Genomic DNA, 21,420 nt, shown 5'->3' on the forward strand with positions numbered 1-21,420 from the left:
TACTTGATTGCTGTGTTTGTATTGTTGCTTCTGTGACTAGGTAGTTCAGGCTAGCCTTCACCATCATGGGCAGCATACCTGATTGCTGTGTTTGTTGATCCCATGCTTCTTTTTACTGAGTGTTTGACGTTATTTTTAGCCTCTTTTCAGTCTCTCTATGCATACAGAATTTGCCTCTGATATCTTTGAATCTCGGAACTCTTCTTTAGGATAATTTTCCTTCTTTTGTTAAGGTGTGTAAGTCATTGTCTGAATTTCCTGGGTGTCTGCTCCCCAAGGGCCCACTGGTTGTTTGTGCATGGTCAGGGTAGCTGTCCACATGATTGTACTCAGTATTGGCTACTTGTTTCCGAATTGCAGCATCACCCTAGATATGTGTAGGTATGAGTTCCTTATGTCTTCTTTTATGTAGTTATGTTTTGTGTATCTGACTTAGGTTTTTCAATAGTTTGGAAAAATTTTTCCTTAAGTCTTTGGAATTTTCTTATTTCTATTTTCTCTTTCTGTGACTCAACTGGATCCCTTTTTATCTTATTGTGTCTCCTAGGCCTTTTTCTTTTGTATTGTCTATTTTCCTTTTACTTGGATTTTGTATAATTTTTTAGCTTTTATCATCATCAGGTTGTCTTAATTGCTAGATTTTTTTCCTTTGCCAGACTTTGTGTTTTCAATTTAGATACTTGTATATTATGCATAGTGAGCTTTAGATTTATATATGTATATTATGGATATTTAGGCATTTTAAATTGTCTGGTCATATTTGATTCTGTCTTATTTGTAGTTTGTTTTAATCTTCATCTTTTATTTAAACAGTTCATGTAATGTTCTGCAAAATTGGAATTGTGTATATATGTGTGTGAATACATATATGTGTGCATAAACATGTGTGCACACACAAGTGTGGGCAGGCCAGAGGACAATCTTGGGCGTCATTTCTCTGGCACTTTCCACCTTTTTCTTACAGATTTTATTTTTTAAGTTGTATATTTGTATACAGGTGCCTGTGGAGGCCAGAAGAAGGTGTTGGATGCCCTGGAACTGGAGTTAGAGGCTGTTGTGAGCCATTCAATGTGGATACTAGGAGCTAAACTTGAGTCTTGTTCCAGAGTCGTAGGTGCTCTAACCACCGAGCTCTTCAGCCTTCCACCTTGCTTCTGAGACCGGGTTTCCAACTGGTCTGCAGTTCCCCAGCAGGGAGGCTGGCTGCATATGTCTGTCTTCATCTCCCCAGCACTGAGATTACAACACACATCACCATGCCTGGCCTCCTCCTCCGTCTTCTTTTTTCTATTTATTTATAAAACATGGGGTTCTAGGGATTGAACTAAGGTTCTCAATCTTGCAAGGCTTTACTTTACTGACTAGGGCATCTTCCAGATCCATCGACTGCTTTAAAGTGAGTAATTCAGTAACATTTGGGATATGTAGGTTTGCACAACCATTGCTTCTGTCTCCTTCCAAGACATTTCTATCACCACAGAAGACACCAGAACACATAGTCTCCCATAGTCTTCCCCAATGTTAACAGCTACCAGTTTGTCTTCTGTCTCTGTGAGTTAGTAAGTCAGAACTTATGCATCTGATTTCTTTCACTGTTGTTTCTGAACTTCATTCCTTTTAAAGACTGAATGCAGTGATGTTTGGGTTGTTTCCTCGTAGTACTGCTGTGGACATTTCTACAGCAATACTGGTTCAGTTACAGTTTCTCTCTCTTCTGGGTGCACCCCAAATCTCATGACACTCCCTTCTCTGTCCACCAGGTTGTTTTCCATAGTGCATTATTATCTTATATCTCTAGGGGTGGTGAAAAAAGAAACCAACCTCTATACCCAGTCTGGTGGGTAGGGAGAGTCTGTTGATGTGCTTTTGACTTACGTTCGCCTCGGTGACGAGCATCTTCTCATGTCTCGGCTGCTTGTCTATTTGGGCAAACGTCTCTTCAAGAGACAACTGTTTAAGGCTGAGTATGGTAGTACATACGTATCATCTCAGCACTCAGAACAGATTCTTTTTCTTTTATTTGGCGATTATTTAATTGGAGTTGGTATTCCCTGTGAAATATGTATTGTTCAGTAAAGTGTCAACACATCAAGGTGGGCTGTGTCTCAGTGTTTACCATTCATGTGTCTGTAGGAGCCAGGTACATTGTAAAACTCTCTACTTGTGTTCCGTAGTTGTCTTGTTTGCTTTTGAAAGTGGGAATCAGCTTAGGATCAGACCTGAGCCGTGATGCTTGTGAGCACGGGTGCTGCTGCCCTCTTTGGCTCTGTAGTACACTCAAGGGGCCTTGCTACCCACGTCTTTCTGTTATTTTGGACACTTTGATGGTGTTTATGCCATTTGATGAAAAAAATTACATTCATTTTTCTTTTGTATTTCTCCCATGCATGTCATAGCACATATAGAGGTCAGGAGACAACTTTTGAGGTGTTTTCTTTTCTTCTATCATGCAGTCCCCTGGGATAGTGCTCAGATAGTTAGGTTTGGGGGCAAAAACCTTTGCCTCCTGAGCCGTCTTGCTGGCCCATTGATGAGAAATACTTCAGTGAGAAACTTTCACTTGCTGAGCTTGCTTCCACACTGTCCAGTCTTGTCTTCTGTGTTTTTCCGGCCAGCCTTTCCTGGTGGTGGTGCTCATGTGTGGCCAGTTGATTTTACTACAGAGTTTACAGCTGATTTTGCTGGCTGAAGAACCCGGTCCTAGCACAGGTTAGCAGCATGTCGGACACTGAAACTGCTTCACACAGTTCCAGAGCAGAGAACAGCGGAGAATACCCTTCATGTGCCTTTGTGGAAGTTCCAAGTGTTGGTTCTCTGTTCTCATCATTGTCTTTGCTGATCCCTGTTGTGTGAAGGGCCTATTATGAGCAGATCACTGTAGTTCCTGAGACCCAATTGCTTGCTTTACCCAGACACACTGGGCTTATAGGGATGAGGGGAGGGACTTGAGGTATGTCTAGCTAGTAGATATGAGTGGAATTCTTAGCTTCTGCACGGGAGTCTAGGCTCTGTTCTTGATCCTGAGTCCGTGTTCAGTGCATTCACACGTGACTCCATAAAGCGTCAGTGTCTTCAAAGCTGTGTTTTCTGTGTCACTTAGCCTTTTGTTACTGTGACAAAGTTCCTGACTTAACAGGAAAGATTTATTGTGGCTCAGGTTCCAGAGTTCCCGTCCAAGGTTGGCTGGGCCTCTTTCTTTGGCTCAAGGCGAGGCCGAATATCATGGTGGTGCAAGTGTACGGAGGAGGAAGGGTGGCTTGCCTCATGGTAGCCAAGAGGGAGAGAGGGAGGCATTTGACCTCCCAGTATATACCCCCTCACTGACCTATTTCTCCAAAGGATTCTACTTCCTAAACTGCCTCCTCCCGATAATGTCATCACATTAAAAATTCGCCAGTGTATTAATCTATTAAATCAGCACTCTCATGATCTGGTCACCTTCCAGTCACTGGCTCCAACATCTGGTTGGACACTTCCAAATTATAGTGGTTCTCCTACTGACTTGGTCTTTTGGAGAAAGTGAGTGCCGTGAAGAATGGATGATGTGCCTTGAGCTGTTCCAGCAGGTGATGGGTAACTGTAGTGAACACAAGTGATGGGGGTTAGAGGTTTTAACTGCCGATACCAATTGAGCATCCTTTGGAATTGGTAGCCAAGGATGACTGGCAGGCAGTGTGGTGATGGAAAGTCTGAGACCTACCCAGTGGGGCTATACCCACCAGGAACTGCATGTCCCCTGTCCGTGATCATTTTTGTATAGGAAATTTGTAGACATGTGCAGTGGTCACACCAGAACCTCTTCAGTCGGTTAAAGATGGGTGCTAGGCTTGCCCTTGACCACGACTGAGGACTCGCTAGCAGGTTAGATGTGCCCTCTATGACCTTGGGCCAATTGCTTTTTATGGGGTCTTGTGTGTCTCTTGCAACATTGCCTTGGGGCTAGGGCACACCTCTGACAGCACAGTCTCCTGGGATCGTGCCGCTTCTGAAAGAGCTGTGATGTTCCTAGAGGCCAGAGCCAGGGTCATCGTCTTGGGTCATTGGTGGCCTGGGCCTTGGGGTTGGGACCCTGGCTGTAAGTCAGGTAGAACTGGTCTGACTTCCTGGTTGAGCCTCTAATCCTCCTGGACGCTGTTTTTGCTCCTTTCAACCCATGGTCCTCGCCACTCTGTCATTAGCTGTGGGTGTTTCTGTGCCAGTCCCACAGCATCAGCAGGGAGCCACCCTTGGTCCTGGAGGCACCTCCTGCCTCATGGTTGTCCTTCCTCTGTGGTGGCCTGTGGTGGTGGCAGTGGGCAGGAAACTGCTGCCAGGGTGGTAGCTGGAGGAACCAATGGCACAGATACAGGGAGCCACTGGGTATTGTTGAAGATGATCAGGGACTCTGGGAGTGTTTAATTGGCAAAGAACCACTAGGAGCATTAAAAAGGCTAATGTAGCACTGGATACAAACTCGGGAAGGCTTGGCCTGGCTGAGTCAGCTCTTGAGTGTCTTTGAGAGCCAACAGGTAGACTGGCTGACTGATAACGGAGAAGGTATCGAGTCTTTTTTTGTCAGCCTGGTGGTCTTTTTATGTACCTTTACTGGGCACCACCAAACTTCTGGCAGGGGGTCCACCTATACCCCAGTGACCTTGTTGTGGTGCCTGTGTGTTTGGGCAGTTGTAAGACTCACATCCCTTTGCCCTCTATTGAGGAGCCTGTGTTCTACTTCCCTGGAAGGCTGTACTGGCCTTGCTTGAGTACTCCAACCTGCTTTTGTTTGGACAATATAGGATGGGGTTCATGGGCTGTTGGTGAGTCTGTTGGGGTTCATGGGCTGTTGGTGAATTCATGGCGAACACAGAGAAGGGGAGGTGCAGCTGTGGGAATGCCCGGCTATGGAGCCGTGGTACTACGTGCACACCCTATCATTGGCAGAAGTGGGGTCCATGGCACTGTGTGTATACCCATGGGTAGGTAGGATGGAATCTGTGGGGCTGTGTACACACCTAGTTTGTGGGGGCTGTCATGGGCAGGTGCAGGGAAGTGAAGTCTGTGGCATCGTATGCACGTCCTATCCAGACAAGTACAGTAGCATCCAAGGGGAAGGGGTCTTGAAGACTTACCTATTTGCCCTTCATTTCAGTTCAGTACAGAAGAGAAACCTCTCATGAGCTGATTTGGGCAGAAGCCTTCATTCATTTTGTCTAGGCCCTAAGTTTAGGCCTCAGTTGGCCTATTCTGATGAAGTGTGGTTTGGTGGGAAGTGAATTGGGGGTGCCCGTCCGTGGATGTCTGCCGTTTCCCTCTGCCAAGACCCTTGTAATATGGAGCGGGGTCTTGCATGTGAAGGTGACTCCTCACTCTGTGGAAAGGGCAGATAGCACAGACCTGTCGTGTTACCTTGGTAGTTGTTCCAGGGTGTGGAACATGCTTGGGAGGTGCCTGTAACCTTGGACTGAGAGAGAGGCTTTGCTGCCTTTGGTTGGCTGGCCTGTAAGTAACACCTCCAGGTAGGGTGCTCCTTCTGGAGAGAAGCACACAGCCCCGGGGAAGTGCTGGTGTCCTCCAGTGGGACAGAACATTTGACTTCCTTGTCATCTTGAAAACTTAGGTGCTCACTGTTGGTGTCTTCTGCCAGCCCTCTGGAATACTTGGGGGCACAAGGGGACTCTTGCTGCCTATCCTCTCTGTTACCCTAACCATGTGGACTCTCACAGAAGCTGTTTTTTTTTCAGTTTTGCTTTCTATTTTTTAAGTCAGGGTTCATTCAGTAGCTTAGGCTGACCCAGAACTCGTGGAAATCCTTTTGTCTCAGCTTTCTGAGTGCTGGTTTTACAGGTGTGAGCTGTCAAGCCTGGCTTCACATGGAAGCTTTGCTGTGTGTACAGGGACAAAAGAGTGTTGCTATGTTCTCTCAGACATCTGTGAATGTAGCTTGGTGGAGGTTTTGCTGGCTTATTCCTAATTATGACCTATGCCTTTGGCCTTTCCATCCGGACACCCGCTAGACCTTGCTCAGTCAGTATGACTTCTCAGAGTTTTGTGCGTTTCTTGATGTAATCTTAGTTCTTTTGGGCTTGTGTTCCCTCAGTATTGTTCCTTTTTTTTTTCTTTTTTCTTTTTTTGGATTTTTCGAGACAGGGTTTCTCCCTAGCTTTTGGTTCCTGTCCTGGAACTAGCTCTTATAGACCAGGCTGGCCTCGAACTCACAGAGATCCGCCTGCCTCTATCTCCTGAGGGATTAAAGGCGTGTGCCACTTCCGGCCAGCTCCTCAGTATTGTTCCTTTATCTCACCTCTGTTCTCTACTCCCTGTTACATCCATCAAGAACGTGGTGTTTATGGGTGCCCCGTACTTCTTACTAGGCGTTCTGTGGATTTCATCTGACTATCCAGCTGGTGGGGATGGAAGAGAAGGCACATGTCTCACCTGTGTGTTTCTTGTCATTGTTCCCGGAGAACCTGCAGCACCCAGAAGGCTGGTGTGGTGGGTTGGGCCTCCCCTAGTGAGACTTCACCTGAAGTTGGAAATATCTTCTGTAACTGAATTTCTTTGAGGGAAACACTCATGGAATGAAGGGCACTGCCAAGCTGGTAACTGTGTGCCTGTCTGTCGGAGTTTCTCATGGGGACTTAGGGACACCTGCCTGGGCTCTGTGATGGATGGGCCTTGGCTCTCCGCTGGACAGCTGGAGGGTTTCTTGTTGGTTGGAGGGTTTCTAGGACCCACATGAATGCAGAACCCTTTTCTGGATTAAGTGTGGACTTAATGTGGTATCTGCTGGATACTATACCTGAAGTGCCCTTGGAGAGAGCAGAGCCAGGTGATTTCTGTCCTGCAGCACTGGGCATGGAAAAGTGCACTCCCCAAGTGTGGGTGAGCTGTCCCTGGCTCTTCAAGGACAGGCCAGACCCACAAGTCTATGCCTCCCTTGCTGCACAGTTGAGGATCCCATAGCCATAGGCAAGATGCTGCTGCTGCAGGTTAGTGAGGGGCCTCTGGGGCCATTCTGCCAGGGCCTGCAGGGAATTAACCCACAGGTCTGTGCTATGTGCATCATTCTTCCTGTCTCCAGTATATTCAAGGGGCATTTTTCCCTGAGCAAGTTGGACTACATTCTTAAAGACAGTACACTGGCTGTTGGTACAAGGGGCAGGTCCTGCAGCCACACCTGATCCCGGAAGCTCAGGTTCTGTGGGCATGGCTCTACTCATGGGATATTAGATAGGTCAGGGTATTGAATTGGGCACAGCTTGGGAGACACTGCTCTCTGTGATGTGTCTGTTCATGGCCAGCATTGCCTGATTTTAGCCTCCTGGGTTGCATTGGAAGACTTGATTTTTTTTTCATACCCCTCTCTCAGGCCATTGTGTACCTCTCTCTCTACAACTCCTTTTATCATCGAGTTTGAATTGGGAAGGTCGAGTAAAGCCTGGGGTTTGCACTAGACACACCTCAGGAACCTGCACAATCCATGATTGCCCAACGTGATGACTTGTTTTAAATTAGTGTGGCTGAGCGGCTGTCAGGAGATGTAACTGAGTGGTGACTTTTATGGGCTGGTTGCTTCTGCATCTGCAGAGGATGCCCGAGTCCTTGCGTTCCTGGCTTATGGGCTCTACAGACCCCATAGGGAGGAATGTGGGGCTCTGGGGTTAAATCGCTTCTCTCACCTGGAGGCTGCTTCTTCCTTAGGCAGCCCGTGTTAAACAAACGACATGCTGTCTAGAGAGAAGGGTGTTCAAATTACCTTGCTAGACTCCAGGTTGCCAAAAGGAAGCCTTCTGGGGGTATGATATATATTTGACATGTATTTGCAGTGTGTAATTGGAACCATGAGAAAGGTTTTTGTTCAGAGCTATTGAACAGTTTCCTTATTTTTTAAACCTTTGAATCTGGAGAGTGCTGTTTCTGAATTTCTGTCTGATAATGACTATAAAGGTTGAGAGCAAAGAGTTTCCTGTTCCAAACCACCTCCTCCTTCCCCGAAGCCCAGCTTTGTGAGTGCTCATTGCCTTCCTTGCCCAGGAGGTCATCCACAGAGGTGCCCTTCTTAGGAGCAGCAGAAGCGGGCCCAGCCTGTCTTCTCATGCCAGGCCGCCGCTCTCACTGCCTTAGTATGAATCAGTGGCCTTAGTCTGGCTTCCCTATTTTTAGATACAGTATCTGCCGTTGCTGTCTTTCCCAAGCCGTTCAGCTTCTTTCTGGGCCAGCCTCCACTTAGTGGCCGGCCATTGGTGGCCATTGCCTCACGCCACATGGTCTGTCGGCTCCCAGTGTTTGCTGTGCCTCTGTGGAGGATGCTTTTCATCTTTCTCAGCAGGAGAAAGGCCAGGATGCTGTCTCTGAAAACTGCTGACTGGGCTGCAGGCCAGAGGAGGGAGAGGTCAGTCAGGTCCTTGCTGAGCAACATTGGCACTCTGGCTGGCTGTAGGGCCCGAAGCCCTAGTGAGCTTTGCTTTCTGCTTTTCTAACTTAGAATTGTAGAAGAACACACGCACGGGAGGCCCAGCATGTTGTGACATCTGAAGGTCCTCACCCTAGCTGGAGACAGGCAAGATGTGAGTGTGTTCTCAGGGCCTACAGCTCCTGCAGCCTCTCAGGCAGTCTGGGTAGTTGGAGCCACCAGGTGTCCTCTGAACAGTAAGTAGGGTCACACCCTGACAAAGTCTGTCAAGGTGTCCTGTTGGTGGATATAGACCCATTCCTTGAGTTTCCTGTGACTGGCTATGTCAGTAGTCTCTGAAAAGGGCTAGTTTCCACAGTTATCTCACTTCAACGTGGGGACAGAAACCTGGGCTCCCTGGCCAGGCTGGGCACCGCGGTGGGTGTGGTACGTGTCTCTCCGGGGAAGCACCGAATCTGTGTAGGAGAGAAGTGAAGTGGACATGGAGAGTCCTGACACGGCTGCTTACAATCATCTGTCTGGAAATTGGTTTTGTCCTGTGGAGTGATACGTTGACAGCACATTCAGATTTCCCTGAGGCCAGAGGCTGGCTGGCTGGCCTTGCCCAGAGCGTCCAGGCTCTGGAGCCCCAGGGACTCGAGCTGGCAGTGACACCACATATACGAACACTGCCCTCCCACAGGTGCCACAGCCAATTTTCCTGACATTGTTTGCTCCCTAGTGGGCAGCCCTGTTAATTAACAGAGTGTGAATCTGAGCTGTATACTGGCAAACTGGGAGCAGTTCCAGGTCAGTCAGGCCTGTTTCAGTAGAACAGCTGACAACTTTTTCAGCATTGCCCATTGGATATAGGTAAGTCGAGATGATCGTAGTTATAATTCCTAGTCCACAGCAGCCATGGTGGTTTTCTTTTGCTGGGTTTATATTTAACCGTCAGCGCTATATTTGGGGAAACATCGGGTGTGTACAGGAGTAATAGTCTGTCAGATACTGGGTTCGCTTCTGGCTTGATGCTTCCTGCTCCAAAGAGTCTGCCTGCTGATGTGCCTCTTCCCTGGGGTGTAGAGGAACCCTGTAGGGTATGGGAGTCTCTGGGACATACTTAGGAATGATCTAGCATGGGAAACAGGTTACCAAAAGCCAGTCCAGCGCCAGGGAGAGGTCCTGTCTTCACTGTTAGAAGCCTTTGTGCAAGCCCGTGGGAGGCCTGCCCCTTTCTGAATGGAGATGGGGGTCGGGTAGTTGGGAAAAGGAGGAGAGGAGGGAGGGGAAACTGATTGGTATGTAAAATAAATGAAAAAAAGTTATTTAAATTAAAAAAAAAGCGTGATCCCCACTGGAGCCAGCCTTTGTTTGTAACCACAGGGTGTTTCTGGTTTGATGGGAGATGGCACTGGGCGGAGTTCTTGAAATATAGGAGCTGCATCTGTGGATAGGGCCAACTGGAGATTGGCTGTGAAGAGACCTTGGGATGACCACTTACTGGGCCCACACTCTCCCCAAGACTTCACTGTAGCCACTTACATGGAAAACTGTTGGGAAGATGGGCTCTGTGTTGGACATCTAGAGGGACATCTGTCCCAAGTCAGGAGATAGGCTTTATTTGGTGTTCTTAGCAGGACCACGCTGGGTAACCTAGCATCTGCATGAGGCCGCAATGCACACTGCGTTGCTTCCCTTAGGATGTATGTGTCCAGGCCTCTTGCCCATCACTTGTCCTGTGCACGCTTTACAGCTTCCCTGAAATGCCACAGCTATATGAAACATATTCCATCGATCCATAACTACGTTTGATATTTATATAGAAAAACCCTTAGAATCAAAAAAGTAGAGATTTGGTTTTATAACATTGATAGTTCTTCAAGATTTTTTTTTTTTTTTTTGGCCTATATTTACTCCTAGGTGCTATTTTCTGGTTGACAATCGCACATGCAGGAGATGGGTACCTCCCCAAAACACACCTTAGTGGTGCCATGACGAACTCCTTTGATTTGTCTGCCAGCTGTGAATCTTACCTTGATGGCCTTCAGTGTTTGTGGCCAGCTTCTGCAAGTAAGGGTGATCACTGAACCCCAGTTGCTTTGGAACCTCCTGCCATGTTACTGGATAGTCCTCCGTCCCTCTTTAGGTATGGCACTGGGAATTGAACCCAGGCCCTCACACATTCTAGGCCCCTATGGGCTCTCCCACTGAGCCATATTACTAGTCCTCCAGCCCTGTTTTAAACACATTGTTAAAGTACCAGTGAGAGCTGTCTAGCATTCCTTGCTGCAGAATGGCTATCTATCTGGGTGGGATCAAGAAACTGGGACTTTAGCACGCTCTTTTAGAAAAGTCCATTCACCTTTGCATTGTAAAAATCAAGTTTTTTCTTAAGTTTTTCTCTGTCGCATTTTCCATTACCACTTTTAAGAGTTTTAAAAATGAACTCTCAGTCTTCTTATTAAATTCCGGACTGTTGGGGTGGCTTAGATAAAGGCATTTACTATCAGCCCTGACAACCAGAGTTTGCTCCATGGACCTCACGTGGTGGAAGGAGAGAACTAATTCTGAAGGTTGTCCTCTGCCCTCCACACGTGCACGGCACTCGTGTACCCATCCACAACTCTCCTACACACAGTAAATACATTTCTTACATGATTCAGTAAATATAATGTTTAACCTTTAAGAAGCGTTCAATCTTTAATAGGCAACTCTTCACAAATACATGAATACACAGAACAGATACAGTAACATTTGTTTTTATTATTTTTTGTGTGGTGTGTGTATGTGTGCCTGTGCACACATTATGTGTTTTTGTGGAGGCCAGAGGTCAATTTTGGGTGTCTTCTCTATTTATTTTGTTTTTTGTTTGTTTGTTTTCCAAGATAGTTTCTCTATGTTGCCATGGCTGTCCTGGAACTTGCTCTGTAGACCAGACTGTTCTTGAACTCACAGAGATTCGCTTGCTTCTGCCTTTTAGGTACTGGAATTAAGGGCGGTCTGGAATTGCACCTATTTGACGAGATTAGCTGTCCAGCAAGTCCTCTTATCCTGGCCTCTCCAGTGCTAGGGTTACAAGTGTGAGACACTATGCCTGCCTTTTTACGTGTGGACTGGGGATCTGAACTTAGGTCCTCAGTGTTGCATGGCAAACACTTTATTGACTGAGCTGTTTCCTCAGTCCTTATTTAATTAATTATTTGTGGGCATATGCCTGTTGTGCACAGTATAATTTTCCTTATCAGTTCTTCCCTTGATGAAGAACCAGGTTGTTCTATAACTTAGCTGTTTTGGACAGCGCTGCAAATAAACATTGATGAATGTGCTGGACATGGTGGGTGCCAGACACCTTTAATCCCAGCAGTTGTGAAACTGAGGTAGGCTAGCCTAACTTGATCTACATAGCAAGTTCCAGGCCAACTAGGGCTACACAGTGAGACCCTGTCTCGTATAAAACAAAACAAAAAACGTTGATAAACAAGTATCTTTGTGATATGTTAACCTAGGTCCTTGAAGAAAATACCCAGGAATGCTATAAATTTAATGTTCCAGCATTCTTGAACACATCTTAAAATGCTCTCACCTCCTTATATCAACTGCTGTGTGTGTGTGTCTGTCCGTCCGTATGTATGTACATCTCTTACTCTGTCTCTGTGTGTGCATGTATATCAGTTACTTGGTTGAATATTTCCACCAGAACCAGAAGAAGAATTCATGTGTCTTTATCTCTTGGCTACTATAGACGTTTCAGATGGTGAAACAGATAATCCTATGCACACAGGACCACTAGGACTGGCTTCTGTGTCTGGATCCTCAGCCCTGGGACTTCCAGGGCCCCTCTCTGGTCCAGGCTCTGTGGTGTCTCCACCCTTTCCTGAGGTTGTTGAAATCTTGTCCTGTGGCTTCACATCCTTCTGCCTCACTTGTGGGAGTCACCATCACTCTCCATAAATGCATGACCCTTTCTATCCTGGTGTGAGCTTCTGAGATTTGCATGCTCTTGGTATGGCCACAAACTTGGGGGCCTGGTTGTGGTTATTGCTTTGAAGAACCATCATTTCTTTGTGTGATTCTTAGGAATCTCAAAAATACCTCTTTGCCTTTGAGCTGGTGGACTTCTTTCATTTCAGGGGTTTGTTCTGAGCAGATTTTGATTTTTTCTTTTTTCATTTTTTAAATTGATTTTATTGAGCTATACATTTTTCTCTGCTCCCCTCTCTTTCTCTCCCCTCCCCTTCTACCCTGTCCCATGGCCCCCATGCTCCCAATTTACTCAGGAGATCTTGTCTTTTTCTACTTCCCATGTACATTAGATCCACGTATGCCTCTCTTAAGGTCCTCTTTGTTGTCTAGGTTCTCTGGGATTGTGAATTGTAGACTGGTTTTCTTTGCTTTATGTCTAAAAACCACTTATTGTGAGTAGGTATGATATTTGTCTTTCTGGGTCTGGGTTACCTCACTCAATATGAGTTTTCTAGCTCCACTTATTTGCCTGCAAATTTCAAGATGTCATTTTTTTCTGCTGTGTAGTACTCCATTTTGTAAATGTACCACATTTTCCTTATCCATTCTTTGGTCGCGGGGCATCTAGGTTGTTTCCAGGTTGCTGCTATGAACATAGATGAGTACACGTGGTGTGATTGACAGGTTTTGATTCTCGTAGGCCTGTGCGTGGCCTGTCTCTGACCCTGCCTCATGATGTGCCACCAGCTGCTCTTTGCTTTTGTCTTCTGCCAGTTGTCACAGTGATCCTGAAGGCACTGACCTACGAAGAGAAGCGGGGCGCCTGCAGCGTGGGTGCCAACGTCAGGGATGCCGCCTGCTATGTGTGCTGGGCTTTCGCACGCGCCTATGAGCCTCAGGAGTTGACTCCTTTCGTGACTGCCATTTCCAGGTAAAGCCTGTTGGTTGTGCTGAGGGGTGATGGTGACATGAAGGAGATTTACCTCAGGCAAACGTCCCATCTGCCTTGAACGTCTCTCCTCAGATAACCCGTTCTCAACAACTACCTGCCAGTCCCAGCATTGCTGGAATCTTGTGGACTGGGACATGATGTGGGATTTCCCTCTGTGTGCTATGATTACCATTGATTAATAAAGAACTGCTTTGAGCCTATGGCAGGGCAGAACAGAACTAGGCAGGGAAAGCTAGGCTGAATGCTGGGAGAAAGAGGGCAGAGTCAGAGAGAAGCAATGTAGCCCTACGGAGTCCAATGGAACTTTGCTGGTAGGCCTTTGCTGATAGGCCACGACCTCGTGGTGATGCACAGATTAATGGAGATGGGTTAAATTGAGATGTAAGAGTAAGCCAATAAGATGCTAGAGCTAGTGGACCAAGCAGTTTCTGTGTGATTATTTAGGGGCTAAGCAGCTGGAAACCAACAAGCGGCCTCCTTACAACAGGGGCAGGATCTGCTGGGTGGGGAGATAGGGTTCCAAGCACCACTGTCCAGGAAAACAAATGGGTTCTGGATCCCACTTCAGGGAGATGCCATGAAACCGAGTAAAGCTCAGTCACTAGAATACCATGGAACCCCTTCTGCTAGTGACTCTGGAGCCTCTAGCAGCTGTCCCACAGTGTGCTGAGGATAGAGCAAACCATAGGCCTTGTCCTAGTGAGCATGAATAGACTTCGACAGAGAGGACCCATTATGATGTTCACACCATGATAAATACAATGAGCTGCTTGGCATCCTCCCTTGACTTCTCAGAAAGGAACAGAATGAAGCTCAAACTCAAAGAAAGTTGGTTCCCCCTCCCACCCCAGTGTTATGTGCCAATTGCTGCTCAAAACTGAAGAGACACTTGTACTGAGGACCCATTTGTCCTGCATCTTTCAAAGGGATAGGAAAAAGAAAAAAAAAATACTGAAAGTCAGGCAGAAAAGCCCTGGTACTATCCCAGAGGCATGGAGCTCCAGAAGCCACTAAACTCGTATTTAGAGCCTACAGACCCAAGCTACTACCCCTGCACGTTGGACTGTACTCTTCCATGGCCAGAGGTACTGGAGTCTGGTGACCCAGCACCCATCACTCCTCTTCTAAGGATGCTTCCGTGCTTCACAGAGGTCTCCGATACTGTTTATATCACAAGTTGCTGAAACAAAGTGCAAGTCACACAACTTAGGAAATCAGGACAGACAAAATCAGCCTCAGAAAAAAAAAAACAGATATTTCTACATTCCAGAACTCTGAAAGTGTGAGCCTGGACCCCAAGTATCATCCCCATGGTGCTACTCACCCCCTCACCTCATTCTAAGGCACACCTCCAGAATATTCCTCCTGGACATCTCAATTGGAACTCCCTGCTATCAGAAAGGAGCATCTCAGGACCTGCATCATTTTATGGGGCATAAGCACATACTGACGGTGTACCACTCATAGGAACATGACGTAAGCAGGATTACCAGGAAGCTTGCAGGAGCCCAGGTGCACAGCTCACGGGGAACATGACGTAAGCAGGATTGTCAGGAAGCTTGCAGGAGCCCAGCTGTCCAAGGTCTTCTGCTGAGCTTTGGGCCCTATCCATGGTGGTGACCTCTCTGCTTCCTACCCGACTGCCATACAGATGTGGCCTCTCTTTGCTGTTTATGTGGCTTTGAAGGAGGTTCTTGCAACTGCTTTCTTGTCCTTTTCTTCAAATTTCTGGCAGTATACAGTATAAGTAGAAAAAAGGTTTTCTCCTGTGCTCAACTGTCCCAGAGCCGGGCAGCTTCTTCAGATTGATGTCCTCTTGCTTAGCTCCACAGGGCTCTCTCAGGTGGCTAGCTGCGGTCATTGCCCAGTTTTTTCCTTAGGATGAAAAGAGGATAGAGCCTTAAGCAGGAGATAGGTGCGAGCCAGGTGTGACCCTGTCATGGCACTGATGAACGCCAGATTGTGAAGGACTGGGAGGGACCTTGGCTTTGATGTGCAGGAGCCTCCTGCTTCGAAGTGAAAACAGTCCTTACAGATCCCACTTAGTTTAACAGTTTTGATCAGAAGAGCAGCAGACTTACAGAATGCTATGCCATGCCCTTCCACCTCTCCTGATCCAGGAGGTAGGAAGGCAGGATGGCCTGATGGAGGAATCGGAGTGATGCCAATGGGTGCTGGCCTGCTGGCTTGGGAGCATGTAGCCATGTGGAGAGGCAGTGCGTGGCTATCTTCCCATTCTCTTCTGTTAAATGTGGGTACCAAGGCCATGCTGCTGCCTTCTGAAGGTAAGAGGTACAAATGAGAGGTTCCAGTCAGCTTCCTCATGATTGGGGGGCCCCGTGGGGCACCTGGTCCAGAGTGAAAAGCCAGAGTTACCCAGTTCCCACCAGAGCGCCTGTCTTCACTTAGTGTTGTAGGACTCTGCCACAGCCCTGATTGAGCTCCAGGTGGGCTTTGTAAAGGACATGAGCAGTCTTTGGAAAGCATGGCTGATAGGCATGAGGCAGCCCTGAAGTCGGCTGCTGTGACCTGGTGTTGTGGCTGCAGGTGGAGCTTTGGGCTCTGTCCTGTCTTCTCTAACCCTAGCTTCTCTCACACACAGAACAGTACGGTGAGCAGCTTCCATAGCTGCTAAAGGAACTCGGGACCTTTTGTTTCGGGGTTGTCCTTTCCTGCTCAGGGAAGAAAAGGGTCCCTCCCATCCTTCAGTCTCCTGGCAGTTCACCAGTGCCTGGTCAGGGTCACACCTAGTGCTGCACCTGTCTCCTCCTCAGCGTTCCATCCCCTTTTCATTCTCAGGAAAAAATGTACACTGATGCACACTTGAAGGTGGCCAGATTGAGCGTGACCTTTCCAGAGCTTGTGTGGACTGCGGTTGCTGAGTGTGAGGTGTCCCATGGGGAGATGTGAGGTCCTCTTCCTGTTGGGTTGAGATTTTGGGTGTGGTGTGGAGAACGCTGCTTCTGTCGGGACTCTGGGTGAGCACAGAAGTGGCCTTAGCTTTACCCACAGCTCAGTCTCTGGAATGACCTAACTTTCCTGGCCCGGGAGTAGTTGGTATGCAGCCGTGTCTAGCTGTAGTCTTTAGAAACTCTTGTGTTTCTTGGGCCTAGGAGAGGTTGGACTTGCTGACATGTGGGAAAAGCCCAAGGGGTTGATGAGGAGCTCATGCCTGTGTGTTCCACATGGAAACTGCAGCTGTCTGGCCTCAGGACTGCTGGCTGTCTCTCTCACAGCCTCCTGCTTCTCCTAAGCTGGCAGTCAGCTGCTCTGGAGTTTCTTCTGAGAAGGCTTCTCTGGCTCCTTTGCCCACACCTGCCTCTCATGGGCAACAGTGCCCTTTGGAGCTGAGCTGCTGCAGGTTTCTAGCCGGTCAGACAGGTTCTGAGGAACTTGTGCCTGGCCCTTTCTGGCCCATCTGACTCCAGGCATCAGTGGGGGAGGGCACCTGGTGAGTCAGGTGCGCCAGTGAGCTTGGGGCATGCACTACCTCCCGCCTGAAGCTCTGTGTCTGAGTATCGGTCGGGTGTGCCCTGCAGACTTGCTTGCAAGGTTTGTCATGGGTGACCATGCTCTTTAATTATCAGGTTTTAAGCCCATTAATTCCAGCACATGATAAAAATCTTGGTATCTTTACTTTCACAAACCCCTCCGTGTATCCTGTAAAAGTGCAGTTGAGATCCAAATATAGTTCCCAGAATAAACAGAAACATCTGTCAGAAAGAACCAGGGAGGCCTTGGTGCCCGATGCAGAGGTAGCCACTAACCCTTTCTAAGCTTGGCCGAAGAAGCAGGATCAGTTGTTCTTCCCCCTCCCAGTGCTGACTCTGCTTTGAAAATGTTAAGGGCAAATTTTTATTGTTTTGAAGTAGTTTTGATCGACTCTGAAAACCATCTTTCCTTGGCTTTGAGCAAACACAGGTGGAGAAGGTCTGACTGTTCTGTGCCACACACCTGGCTTCCTGAAAACCCCGATGTGTAGCGAAAATGCACTGGGATGGCTGTCTATCACCTAGATGAGTCTTTCTAACCAAAGTCAGGATCTGATCTACAGGAAGCAAAGAAAGCAAACCTGCTGCCGCTGCCAGGGTGCTCTGCCTGTCACCTTCTAGTGATTGCCTCACCTGAAACTCTTTTGTAAGCTGAGCTCCTGTTGACGTTCACTCCGCCCAGGCACAGGCCCGCCCATGCCAGGGGCAGCTCCTGACTCTCACCTCCACTGTGCAAACCGGCCGGGCAGCGTGGGCTGCCTGTGAACTGCCTGGGATTGGCTCTGTAGGATCTCTTCCTCCAGGGCAAGATTGTCCTGGAAAAAAAAAAATCAGGAAATAGCAAGCATTGCTCAAAGCTATGTCTTGGTCTCCTCCGCCTCTGAATGGCCCAGCTCTCAGAGAAGGGAAAGCTGCTGTAGCCAGGACGGGGCAGCAATCAGGCTGTGACCCCGGAGTACATGAACCTTCTGCTTACGGCTTAGGGAAATTCAATAAAACACAGGGCTTATATTTTAATGCGATTTACAACTTAAAAAGCCACAGATGCACGATGAATTATTAGTCTTCTCTGCGTCAGTATGGAAGTGCCGTCATTTGCCAGGTAGCCGCAAGTATGCTTGCTTTTGAGTGCTACATAGTATCATACAAATGAAAAAAAGATGAGTTTGGGGTAAATGCTGTTCTCACGGCACATGCTGAACTGAGGGATAAGACTGTGAGAAAGCAGAGAAGCAGGCTGAGGCATGCCACTTTCCCTTGGCCTGAAAAAGGGTCCCTTCCCGGTGAATCCTGGTGAGCTGTCACACAGCTTCCCCAGGGAAGTCAGGCAGGTGGGCATACCCACCAGCACCTCTCTCAGATGGTGGGTTTCACCGTGGGTGCCAGGTGTTGTAGTGACATTCACACAGGGTCACCCTGCCGAGGATGACTGGGGCCCAGGCGGAGGTTAGTACGCATGAAGACAGTGATGTAGGAAGGTGATTTCCTAACCCTTTGCTCTTGAAACATCTTCGTATATTTAAATACTGCAGTCTTGTTCTAAAGTTAGGAAAACAGTTTTAAGGAAGCTAATCCGGAGCTGGAGAGTGGCTCAGTGGACAAAAGTACTGGCTGCTCCTTTAGAGGACTTGAGTTAATCCCTGGCCTTCACGTGGTAGCTCACAACTGTGACTGTAGTCCCAGGGAATCTGAAGCCCTCTTCTGGCTTCTTCAGGCTCAGCACACAGGTGATACACAGACACAAGCAGACACACACACAAACACACAAATGAATAAAAAGTTAAAAAAAGATTTTAGCCCAGATTAAAGTGTTTAAACACCTTTACTCGTAAGTGCATGCAAATTTGTTTTAGTTAACCTGAAGGTGTTACTTACAAAGCAGCATTTTCCAACTATTGTTACATCTACTTCAGTATAATCTCAAGTTTTATGAAACATGTAAATTCTGATTCATGCCTATAATCATAGCACTTGAGAGGCTAAGGCAGGAGACTCACCATGAGTTCAAGGCTCACCTGGGCTACAGAAAGAAAGACTGTCAATGAAGCAGTGACTTTTAAGGCATTTAATGCTCAAGGAAAAGCTAACTTGATGGTAGTGTAGGAGGCTGTTGCTTCTCATGGCTTCTGATACCTGCTGCACATGGGTTTCCTCTGATGAGAGTCCTGTAATGGACTCCATGTCCCAGTCCTTCTGACTTATGGCTCATTTTACTTGCTCACACCTTGGAAAGGTCTGTATGGAACAGCCTGTGTATGTTCACTGTCAGAGACCAAGAGGACAGTCACCAGCAAACTCGCTGCCTTGAGAAGAATAGTTGAAATATTCCGGTGCTCTGAGGAGCGTGGTAACTGGGGCTTTTGTGAGCACACAGACCTGTCAAGGTGATTGTGGGAAGGATGGCCCCATAAGGAAAATTGTTGGGCAGGCCTGCTGCAGCTTCTCCCACTGGATATGGTCCCCATGGGAGGAGCTGCTACTTGGGGCTTCTTGTGTTGGTGCTGAGCACAGGAGAGATGCCTTCATTTACGTGTGCAGTACTCCCTTGGCCTCCCACACACCTGAGAAGGACAAGTGGAGTTGGGAGAAGGCCCCAGTAGGGGTTCCCCTAACTCTACCACCTTATCAGGTCTCATCTGCAGCTGTAAAGTTACCTAGTAACCTGTAGAAAGTGTTTTAGGAAAAAGGTGAATTGGGTACAGCCTTGTCCCTAGGAGGAAGGAAGTAAAACATTGAAGCTAAAGCTCAGGTCAGCCTCGCTCACTGCATGCTCACTGCATGCCCACTACATTCCCACTACATGCTCACTGCATGCCCACTGCATGCCCACTACATGCCCACTACATGCTCACTGCATGCCCACTGCATGCTCACTACATGCCCACTACATGCCTACTACATGCCTACTACATGCTCACTGCATGCCCACTACATTCCCACTGCATGCTCACTGCATGCCCACTACATGCCCACTACATGCTCACTGCATGCCCACTACATGCCCACTACATGCTCACTGCATGCCCACTGCATGCTCACTACATGCCCACTACATGCTCACTGCATGCTCACTGCATGCTCACTACATGCTCACTGCATGCCCACTACATGGTTGGGAAAGTTGAGAATGAGGTCGAGAAAGACATACTTGGCTGGTCCTTGATCCATAGGTCTCGCACCTTGCTGTTTCCTGAGAATATCCCTGGGGCTTCTCCTGGACCAAGGAGAGAAATCCTAGATGGGGAAATGCTTCCCTGAGAAGGGTTCCCCTTGAGGATGGGACCCATGGCAGTAACTGATGACTGCAGGAGAGGTGAGAGACATGAGATGTGGAGGAGCAAGGACTCTCTAGATTCTGACAGTAATAAAGTTTTTATATAAGAAAAAGACTTAGTTAAAACCTGTTGGGTGTCATGAGAGCTGGGGAAAGTTGGTTTGGTGTGGTGGTATTGCTTCTGGCTCTAGAAAAAGTTGAGACTTAACAGCTGCCTTCCATGTAGTGTTTCTGTGGTGACTGCTATAATCGGCTGACTGCCTGTTAGCAGCTCACTCATTGCTATATCAAATACTTGAAGGACACTACTTTGTAAAGAAAAGGCTTATTTTGACTTGTGGCCTTGGTCTGAGGTCAGGAGGCTGTGTGTAGTGGTGGCCTTCTTGCATGAGGATCACCAGAAGATCCAGTCTTGGTCTCCGTCCCGTTGACTTCATCTAATGATACAGACAGTGCTCGCTCCATTGTGCCTCACACTGGGTTGAGGCCTGTGAGCACTGTGGAAGCCATAAGGTTGGGTGCTTCCCAGGGGCAGGCTGCCTGCAGGGCGCATGGAGCTCTGGCTTGCTGTTAGTGTGTGGAGGAGGTAGTGTCAGCCATGCACTTGTGACCGTTTGTCTGTCTGCTGTCAAGTCTTATCCTCTGGCACCATTTGTCTTTGCATTTTGTCGAGCGCATGTGATCCCAGGAGGGCAAAGACATTTTTCTCCAAGGTACTAGAGGCTCAGGACATTTGTTAGGGCTGGGGCTATAACTCTTGCTATCTTCGAGGTCACTCTAGGAACCTTGAGCTTCCTGCTGTCGCTGTCCGAGAGGCTCACTCAGCAAGTGAACAGCGGGAGGATGTCACATGGTCTGTGCCCCTTCCTATGCATGTGGAGGGCTGAAAACAAGCTTGGTGTCATCAACAGGAATTCTGTCCACTCCTTTAAGACAGAGTCTCCTGTGGGCCTGGTGTTCAGCCGTTAGGCTAGACTGGCTGGGGTTATTAGCATGCACTGCCTCACCAACATTTTATGAGGGATCTCATGCAAGACAAGCAGTTTATTGACTGAGTTATTTTCCCAGCCCTTGCATATTTCATTTTAATTAACCATTTTCCTTGTTTTTACAGTGCGCTGGTCATTGCCGCCATCTTTGACCGAAACGTGAACTGCAGAAGAGCTGCCTCTGTAAGTTCTGTTGTCCCCGGAGCATTCCTTTCCTGGAGCTGGGGGTGTAACTGTGGCTAATGTCCTGCAGGTGGGCCTCTGTCCCCCTGGAAAACCCATTCCCCTGGGCAAAGGAGATCAGAGGAAAGAGCCCAGTAAAGCAGTCGCCACAGTAACATTTGTAGGGCTTTTACTGTGGAATTCACGGGGAAGTC

At 47.9% G+C, this 21,420-nt stretch overlaps 1 protein-coding gene across 1 annotated transcript in view; it reads left to right on the forward strand.

Moving 5' to 3' along the window:
- LOC121444590 (tubulin-specific chaperone D-like) overlaps positions 1-21,420 on the forward strand; it is a 148,370-nt gene that overhangs the window by 70,673 nt on the left and 56,277 nt on the right. The window contains exons 14-15 of the mRNA XM_041646431.1: positions 13,112-13,268; positions 21,169-21,226. Coding sequence (XP_041502365.1) covers positions 13,112-13,268; positions 21,169-21,226 — 215 coding nt within the window. The remainder of the gene's footprint in view (positions 1-13,111; positions 13,269-21,168; positions 21,227-21,420) is intronic.

This window comes from Microtus oregoni, unplaced genomic scaffold (assembly GCF_018167655.1).
Source record: "Microtus oregoni isolate MIOR12 unplaced genomic scaffold, Mior012 000134F_ref0000037, whole genome shotgun sequence".
In the NCBI taxonomy this organism is placed as follows: domain Eukaryota; kingdom Metazoa; phylum Chordata; class Mammalia; order Rodentia; family Cricetidae; genus Microtus; species Microtus oregoni.